Source organism: Onychostruthus taczanowskii, unplaced genomic scaffold (genome assembly GCF_017590055.1).
Source record: "Onychostruthus taczanowskii isolate IOZ18803 unplaced genomic scaffold, ASM1759005v1 scaffold22, whole genome shotgun sequence".
Lineage (NCBI taxonomy): Eukaryota > Metazoa > Chordata > Aves > Passeriformes > Passeridae > Onychostruthus > Onychostruthus taczanowskii.
Window position 1 is genome coordinate 3,772,179 of NW_024499462.1, and position 9,907 is coordinate 3,782,085.

Sequence of the window (9,907 nt, forward strand, 5' to 3'; positions counted from 1 at the left end):
TCTGGCATTTTTTTATGTCATGATAATTTCTATTTGTGTTTAAATGATGGTTGTGACAGAATATCTGAGTAGTAAGGGATGGTAGGAGGTTTTTTAAATAATGAAAGTTCTCGAGTATCCTATCAGATTTTTTACTGTAAATTTCACTTGAAGTAAGAGGCAGCTCCATTTTGCCTAAATTATTTCTATATTTCAACATTGCAAAGACACCACCAAACTTAAATGAAATTAGAAGTATGTGCTATTCTAAAACTTTGTGGAGTCATTATTGTAGATTTCCAAAGGGCTTTGTGTACTTAGTTCTATATTGTGTTTCATTTGAATGATAGTTATCTCAGATTTTGTGCTGAATATTTGGCAAAATTCCATGCTTTCTAGGGTAACTTTGTGTGACAAGGTTCATTTTTTGTTTAACCCTAGGCCAATAAAAAGGGGAGACATTTTGCCACCAGAAAGAGGCAGAGAGGTTGCCAAGGAACTCGGGATACCCTACTATGAAACCAGTGTATTTGACCAGTTTGGAATTAAAGATGTGTTTGACAATGCAATTAGAGCTGCCCTGATCTCCAGAAGACACCTGCAATTCTGGAAATCTCATTTGAAGAAGGTCCAAAAACCTTTGCTTCAGGCTCCATTCCTACCTCCAAAAGCCCCTCCTCCAGTTATCAAAATTCCTGAGTGTCCCACGCCGAGCATGAATGAAGCTGGATATTTATTGGACAGCCCACTGTGTGCAGATGTCATGTTTGTTCTTCAGGAGCAGGACTGCATTTTTGCTCACAAGATTTACCTAGCTACCTCCTCTTCAAAGTTTTATGACCTTTTCTTAATGGAATGTGAGGAAAGTCCATACTTGGATGAAACACAATGTAATAAAGAAAATACAAATAAGGATGTTCTGCCCAGTCACCTTGAGACAAGCAGTGACAGTGATGAGGCATCCTTGAAATCTCTTGATGTTAAAATTCCCCCACCAGAAAGCAGTGAGTCTTTAAACATGCTAGAAGCTGAATCTGGTGAAACAAACTCTGCAGCAAGATCTCTGTCCTCCTGGGGTAAGGGGTTTGTTAGTGTGCACAAGGAAATGCAAGTGAATCCTGTCTCAAAGCGGACGTGTCCTGTAACTGTGGTAAAAATGGATTCCTCTGTGCAGGCCGCACCTTTTAAAACTGTTTTGCAGTTTTTATACACAGGCCAACTGGATGAAAACGAAAAAGACCTCACCAGACTGGCTCAGATTGCTGAAATCTTGGAAGTATTTGACTTGCGAATGATGGTGGAGAATATTATGAATAAAGAAGCCTTCATGAATCAAGAGATTACTAAAGCATTTCATGTCAGAAAAGCTAATCGGATAAAAGAGTGCCTTTGCAAAGGGACATTTTCTGGTAAGTAAATACATGCTTAAGCAGGAGGAGAACTATGTTGTTTTTTTTTCTCATCCATGTTACTGTCACTTCATAGACTTCAAACAGTGTGACAGGTTACATTGTTCTGGGAGGAGGGATGACCCCAAAATTGTAGTGTTACTCAGGCCAACTCTTCCAGCCTGGGATTCTGTAGTTTCATTTCTCAAAATCTACTCACAGCTTTTAAATAAGCAACCCAATTCTCAGAAATGTTGAACGTTCAATATGCCCCTTTACAATTAAAGCTTTTTGTTAACTATTTTAAATGCAAGAGTTATTTTTGAGGTGGAGGTCATGAGAAATGAAGGAAGTCCTTTGTTAACAGAGTTCAAGTGAAACACATTGTTGAGAACCCTAAACACAGACTTGCAGCACTCCTGTGCCTTTGTTCCCTTGGCAGATGTGACATTTAAATTGGACGATGGAAGCATCAAGGCCCACAAGCCACTGCTGATCTGCAGCTGTGAGTGGATGTCTGCTATGTTTGGAGGATCATTTATTGAAAGCTCCAACAGTGAGGTATTTGTCTATTTTTGTTTCTTTTGTTTACAATGTCTGATGGATTTAGGATGATGGAAGCATCATTTATTTGAAAGGTTGCAACAATCCCTAGAATAAAAGATTTATTCTTCCTTGCAAACCTGGGATGCATTTCTTCTTAAGGTATTAAATAAGGCTGCCCAAGAAGACAACATACTTTCTCCAATGCACAGGTCTTCCTCCAGCACTGGAGTGTGTGTTTAAACCAAAAGTCCTGTAAAATATTAAATATGGGGAAGTGTAAATCAAGTATGAATTTGTGAATTTCTTTAAAATATTTTTTTATCTTTTGTGAATATATATTTATAAGATCAAAATCACTACAAAGAATACTTGGGGAGGGACATTGATGAAGAAATTAAAGATAAAAAAGGGTTAAAGACATATGAGTGTTAAACTAGAAAAGGAAGCTGTTTTCACAGTAGAAACTGAGCTAACTTTAGGAGAAGTTCTACTAACTTTAGTAGAAACTCAGCATAGATTCTGCAGTGCATCATCTTGTCCTCTGGAGTAAAGCAGGTGTGCAATGCAGTTTAAAAGATCTCAGTGCTTTGAATAAGATTTTGCAGAAGCCCTGTATTTTCATGTGCCTTCATGGTCTGTTTTTCAAATTCCAAACACTCTGCTAATACTTTTTCTTGTGCCATACCCAGTTGGGTTTTTTTTGTTTGTTTGTTTTTCTTGTTGCTTTCCCTACAGTTAATGTTCACATTTTCTGTGTTTAATATCCTGATAGATATTTTTCTACTTAGATTTTTCTGGCTTCTTCTAATGCAGCTGTAAACATAATTCCTTTCCCAGAGGCACACTCAACAAGTGGTTCAATAAAAATACATCATTTGATTCTAGTATGCATCATTTGGCAATGAAGAATATTCAGTTTTCTACCAGCCTATTTTTAATTATTAGCTTCATACTCTTAGCTCATCTTTCCAATTTAAAATATTTAGCTTCCATTTTGTAGAGTTTAAAGCATTCAGTAATGCTTTAGGAAGTTTTAAAATATAGGTAGGTATGAATAGAATAGTTTACAAATAATAAAAACCATCTATTTTTACATACTACCTTTTCTGTATTTGGGGCAAATTTTATAAACTCATTCATTAAATTTACAGTTCTCTGCGTTAACAAAAATATATAAATAATGAATGAGTTTCACAGCTAGCTGCTCTCACTTGGAGAACTGAGCTGTTTCCCAGAGCGGCTGATGTGCATGAAAGGTTTATGCTTTAGCATGAGGAATTAGACAGTTTTTATCCTAGTCCTGGTAGCTTCATTCCATGCTGGTTACACTCATTACATGTGTGGGCCAGAAAGGGCTTACTTTTTTCTTTTTTTTGCCTTATCCCTTCGGTTCTCAGTTCCTTCTCAACCTTGCTTACCTGGACAATTTGGTTCTTTACCAAAAGACTGAGAGGGGTCGTTTTACTGTTATCCTTTGTTTTCTGTTATTCTCAGAATCCACAGAAAATCTCTTGCCAGGAGCAGATAGATTACATTCCTCAAGGAGTCCACCAAGGGAGGTTTGGCATGGGAAGTGCTCAGTGACTGTTGTGTGTAGCTGTCAATTTGTAGGCTAGAGAGGATTGAACAGAGTCACTGTTTGATCTGGATCCAATTCCAGCTTGGATATAACCTGGCAAAGGATCTGACTCTGGAGCAATGCTTACCTGTTGGCAGTGTCTTGAACTTGAATGGGAAATTTCTGCTTTGAAAAATTTTTTCCCTGCATTTCTGAAATGCCTTGAAGAGAAAAAGTCAGGCAAAGTGAGAGAAGTGAAGTATAGCTGCTATATGAAAATCCCTTAATAATTATAAATTCTCTTCTTAAATATCTTTTCCAGGTAGCTCTACCCAACATAAACAAGACCTCCATGCAAGCAGTTTTAGATTACTTGTATACCAAGCAACTGTCCTCCAGTCAGGAACTGGACACCCTTGAGTTAATTGCATTGGCAAATAGGTTTTGCCTTCCTCACCTGATTGCTCTAGCAGGTAACGATTTTTTGGCCTTGTCCAATGCAATATCTTCTGCAACAGCTGAAATTTGCTTTAATGGTTTTTGGAACACATGAGATTTTCTTGCGTGTCAGAGAATTTTTTTTTTTTCTGAGAGGGGTATTGTAATGCAAATTGATATTTTCACACAGAGAAATGTATTTGCCTCTCTCTTGCCTTTTTTAGTTTCGTGCTAATCCAGCTCAGAACACTGAAGTTTTCTGTGCTTTAAAACCAGAAAGAGTAAACCTTCTCTTTAGCATTGAGGATAATGTTTGTGGATTGCAATATCCATTCTTTTGTTGTTAATTTACTTAAAACCAGGAAGGATTCTGGGTTTTCCATTAAGTAATGAATGAAGTGCTCCACTTTATATTTCTGTGCAAGGAGAGTCAGTTTAAAACTTACCTAGATGATCATGTTTTTAGAAATGCTGTCTAGGTCCCTTTTCACTAGATGAGAATTGGATATTTTTGTATATCCCTGCACATTCAACCCTCATTTCAGGAAGAAAACCTTTTCAATCCCATATTTAAAGAAAAATTACAGGTTAGAATACCACTAAGTTTTAAAAATAAATCCATACACAACCCCGACCTCTGGGGTTGTTTGGGTTGTGTTGTGTTTAATATGTTTCTCTCAATGCCAGTCCTTTGGCATTGTTCTGGAGGCATGACCAAGACCAAAACTCAGAGAAAGCTGAAACAAAGCTACACCTACCTACAGGACTACACTTAGGCAGAATTTAATCACATACCAAACCCTGGCATTCCTTCAACTATGCATCAGGACTGTGCCTGTTGTCTTTACCAGTTCTGACAGACCAAATCTTTATTGCCAGATTTTATTTGCACATTTTAGCTGAAGTTTTGGTTGGTAGCTGCCAACTGCCAGTGTTTTCTGAAAAATACTCAGACTTCCAAGATTCTAGGCAAGGGTTAAGGAGAATCTTGAACTGAGGTGATTTTTGTGGGGGGGCGCTGGTCAGCCTTCATCTGAATCCCTAGGAACAGCCAATCTGAAAACCTAAAGGGGGCCTGAAGTGACCTTTTCTATATCAGTGCTGTGTGGATACTCATTAATAAATAATTCAGTGGCAAGTGCAGTGTTGATTAAAAACTTTGTGTGACTGAAAGGAGACAGCTGATCCATATTTCTAATTTAAATTGAATATTGTACCCATGCCAGAGAAAGACTAGTGGCTGCTGAACTCTGTGTTTCTATAAGTGGTTACGAACCACATCTTCAGCCACAGCTCTAAAGGTCAGAATTTGACTTCCCCTAAATCTCAGCTTGCTAAGGATACCTGTGTGAATGTGGCCCCTGCATAGTGCTGGTTACCAGCAGGAGGAGGGAGAACGTGCTGCCTGGGTTCTTTGTGGCCATGGTGTGACCTTGCAGTGTGGCTGTTTGTCCTGTGGGTGATGCGTTTTCTCCCCTAACAGAGCAGCATGCAGTGCAAGAGCTGACAAAGGCCTCCATGAGCGGCGTTGCAATAGATGGAGACGTCCTCTCCTATCTGGAACTGGCACAGGTGAGTCTACACAGCCTTCTGAAGAGATTCTGGTCAGCTGCAGGACTTGCTTTTAGCTCCCTACTGGTTCTGAGCATTGCTTCTAAGTGGCTTAAAGCCTGCACTTCTGAGAGTGACTGACAATAAAACTTAGTTTTATCTTCTATTTTAAAGAAGGTTTTTTCATTAGTTCAAAGATAACATATCCCTTTAAGTAACCTCAGAGAAGTTGTCTTTCAAATATATATTTTAGTTTGTCTTGATTGTGGAACTTCCAAGCTCTGTTCTCATGACCATGGTGCACTAACTAACATGAAAAGCAATGTAATGAAGCTGTTCAGCTTTGTAATGGTGATTGATTCTTGCGTTCCTTTCAATTCAGTTCTTGGAGATATATTTAGACCTGTACTGCAAAGACAACATTTCTTGAATCCTTAAACTGGCTACTTAAAATCATCTGATCGATCATCTGATAATTCAGAGTATGTGCAAATCTTCTTTATGTTCAAGTGCATTTCAGTATTTCTTGAGTCCCATAAATAATTAAAAGAGTGAGCTCCCAGCTCACAGTTAAACTGCACACCTGTATCCCAAAGTGCAGTAGACTCCCAGCTACAGTGGAACAAGCGAAAATATTGTTTAAATTTTATTATTCTTGATTTCACACTAACAGTGAGTCAGCTGCAGCTTGGCTTGAAGTAGCACTCAAACACTGCACAAAAGTAGCACTAAAACACTGGCCACCATGCAAGATTCCCTGCAGCTGTTTTTGAGACCCTCTGTGCAATACCTGTAATCCTGTTGCAAAACCAGAACTGAACCCCTCCCAAGAGAAAGCAGCTCACTTCACTTAATTTTTATCTTAAGAAGGACAGTCTTTCTTTTATTTCCTTCTCCTGGTTGGAGACAGAAGCGATATCTCTAGGTACTGTTAGAATATTCTCTGTGGCCAGCACCTAGCTCATGTTTATAGCCTGAGATCAGAGCTGGCAGTCAGGATGATCACCTGGGAGAGTACGGCCAGGTACCATCTGCTGGGACCATTCCAGCTTTAGCTGTAAATAGGGGCTGCAGAATGAATGATAACCCCAGGAAACGGAATAAGCTCTTTGTTTTTCTTCACAGTTTCACAATGCTAACCAGCTGGCAGCTTGGTGCTTGCACTACATCTGCACCAATTACAACAGCGTTTGCTCCAAGTTCCGCAAGGAAATCAAAGCTAAATCTTCAGGTATGGGCAACTTCCCTGCCAGTTTTCATCAGGTTTCCCCTTCTTTCTCCCCACCCAGTTGATTAAATATAAAGACAAAGATGAACTCACGTAGCTAAGCCAAGAGACCAAACCTCTGTGCTGTCTGGAACAGCATTCATAAATTCTTATCTGCAGAGAAAGGTCATAATCATTAGCCTAATTGCTGGGCAAGCATCATGTTCTTTACCTAATTCAGTGATCCTAAAAGGAACAGAGGCTCTGCAATGAAAAATACACTCTGTAAATGCCTTGCTTTTTTATAGTTTTTGGTAAACTAATGCCTCTTGTGTGTAACCACTTTCAAAGTCTTTTCACACATAAGGCATTTGAGGAAACTGAGTGAATCCTTGATAGAGTGAATCCAGCATAGAGAATGGATCAATGATTAGCTGCATAGCTTTTTGCAAGACATTTCTGGGATTTGTGTATCTTACTGGCATCTTTAGGGATATTTTCATTGTGTTTTTTTTAATCAGATAATCAAGAATATTTTGAGAGGCATCGGTGGCCGCCTGTGTGGTATTTAAAGGAAGAAGATCATTACCAGCGGGTTAAAAAGGAGAGAGAAAAGGAAGATGTTGCACTGAACAAACACCATTCAAAGCGGAAGTGGTGCTTCTGGAATTCCTCTGCTGTAGTTGCCTGAACAAAGCAAATAAGTGGAAATCCATAGCCAGAAGTTACTCTTATTATTAGAAATAAGATAAAGTTCAGGTTTTCAGGAAACTGTGTTCCACTTGTGCATTTATTACTTCTAGGGTCAAAAGCACAAGCTCACCGAAAATGAGCCTGGAACAGCTCCTTGAAGTCATATGTATATTTTTGACTGGTAAGCAGATAAATGTCAACCATTATTACATTACTTTTTATACAAAAAAAAACCAAATCCAGCATTGATGTTTCAATCTCCAGTTGGGAAATATTTTTATACTGTCTGGTGTATTTTGTTCAGATAAAATTCTGGATACTGTTTTGTTTTACAGACCACAAAATAACCATGTAGCAGCTTTGTAATTAGATTTTAACTATTTTTACTATGCGAGTACAGTGAAATAGACAATCTTCAGTCATAAGAGACTGCTTTTAGATTATCTCATAAAAAGTCATCTTAGGAAAAAAATCTAGCTGTCTACTATAGGTTGTCTTTTTCAAACTGAGTACTGTGCACTGGTAATATAATTAGATGGTTATTTTCCCTTTCTAAAGCAAAAGGGTTAGAATAAGATCCAATAACTGTAAGATATAGAGTGCTTGATCTTTGCTCAGCTGAATAATAGACAGTATAATTACCTGTTCAACTGCAGGCAAATGTATTCCTAATATTTGCCATGTAAGTGCAAATAATTATGACTATGTGGGCCATGTGAAATCTAGTGATTCTAAGTATTCAGAGGTTTTATATGTCTAGATCAAAGAGGATATTTCTAAAATCATTTAGAAGGGCTTATTAATTTATATCCTTATACCAGTATGGATCTGAATGCAAAAAGCAGTTACACTGCTTGCATTTGAATTACTGCATGGCAGTTACCTTGTTCTGCAGGATCTTCACCATGCAGCCGTTCCTCATTCTGAATTCCTTTTTGCTTCAGTGCAAGCAAATGAAAGGGCTGCACAAACAAGTAGATGTTAATCTAGTGTTCCAGCATTTTGTAAGTGAAGAAGGGTCTTCACACACAAGATTACTTCAGTTTGATTCAAATTCTTTTATAGCTTTTCCCAGGTAGAACTGAGAGTTTTAGGTTACTTTTAAGTAGGCGATATATTTCCTGTGGAAGTAGGTGTTCCCAGAATGCTGGGGTCAGACTGATGGCAGAAAGGCAGTAATTCTGCACAAGTGGTGCAGGACAAGCAAAAGCTTCCAGTGTTTCCAAATAGCCTGTGTGTTTATGACTTTTTATCAACCATTACTCTAAAGCTGCAGTGTTACACTAGATTACCTAAGGATGAGAGCATTTTTTAAAAGACCAAAACTAAAATACATAGACTGTAGAAGATACACATGCAATCCTGTGCAGTGTCTCAGGCACAACTCTGTAACCAAGGTAGTATTGTGTATTAGGTTTGTTAATACTGTTCTGTGCTGGCAGCTCAGCACACCAATGTGAAAAGCTGTTTGTTTGTTCGTGGTTTTTTCTCTGTATCCAAAGGCAAGGCAGTACAGTCACCCCCCCAGCACTGTAGGTCAGGAGAGGCTTTGGCCTGAAAGCCATAAACACCTCGACATATTTGCATTCTGCACAGACTCATTGCCAGGCTGAGGCTACCACAGCTGGTGGTGGGAGCCACCAGCAGAGGAGAGGCTGCTCTGCAAACCTGTATGAGGAGAGCAAGTGAGAGGTTCCTACCCCTCTGAGATCCATCACCACGGGGTGATAAAGAAGGGCTATAAACGATGGTTGCAAATATGTCTCCTTAATTCTTGGTCAGTGACAATGTGGACAAGAACATGGAATGAGAGAAGGCATGTCAGGATAGAAAAATAGCTGTTGTCATAAAATGTTAACCAGTCACATTTTAAGTAAGTATTGCTACTAGGTTTTACACAACCAAAGCTACTGTATGATTGTAATCTTGCCAAACTGTAATGGATATATAAATGAACCTGAGGTATATGCAATAATATCCAGTTATTCTAGTTATCAGCTACTATAACCAAGTGGCTGGTTCATTTGGTTAATGCTGTCTATGGCCTTTAATCTTGGTGGTTATTTTGTGTTTTTTATTTTGGAAAAAAAAAAGTAAATAAAACTGTTTAGTTACAAATTGTCTCCTAGCTCTTTGAAGAAACTTCCTTGATTATGCCTTGCATCCTTCCCTTCTTAATGCTGCTTGTAAGCTTTCAGTTGTGCTGTCATTCATTGAATTTTACTGAAGTTTTGCATATTTGTATAGCACATTAGGATTTATGGTTGGGAATGTCACAGGGAAATCCTACAGTTTGCATATGATATTGGAAGGTTGGTACTTGTCACTTACTGTTAAACTGCACAGCAAAAGAAAATCAAACCACTTGCCTCTTTTCCCCTTGGTTTCTAATATTTAATTAGCATGATATTACCCAAGGGACATGAAACTAATTGGTCATGACAGACACAGGGGGGAAAAATGCAGGTAAACAGCAGGATGTCTGTAAGGTTTTCAGTATGCTCTAAAATATGTACAAACACTGTTTTCCCCACTTTCTCACTGCCT

General features: G+C 38.5%; 1 protein-coding gene across 10 annotated transcripts in view; it reads left to right on the forward strand.

The window, feature by feature from the left end:
• RHOBTB1 (Rho related BTB domain containing 1) overlaps positions 1-9,478 on the forward strand; it is a 48,754-nt gene extending 39,276 nt beyond the window's left edge. For all 10 annotated transcript variants that reach the window (XM_041404819.1, XM_041404817.1, XM_041404821.1 and 7 more), the window contains 6 exons: positions 421-1,388; positions 1,810-1,928; positions 3,794-3,944; positions 5,393-5,481; positions 6,586-6,691; positions 7,189-9,478. In XM_041404819.1, coding sequence (XP_041260753.1) covers positions 421-1,388; positions 1,810-1,928; positions 3,794-3,944; positions 5,393-5,481; positions 6,586-6,691; positions 7,189-7,358 — 1,603 coding nt within the window. In that variant the 3' untranslated portion in view covers positions 7,359-9,478. The remainder of the gene's footprint in view (positions 1-420; positions 1,389-1,809; positions 1,929-3,793; positions 3,945-5,392; positions 5,482-6,585; positions 6,692-7,188) is intronic.
• The last annotated feature ends 429 nt before the right edge of the window (positions 9,479-9,907 follow it).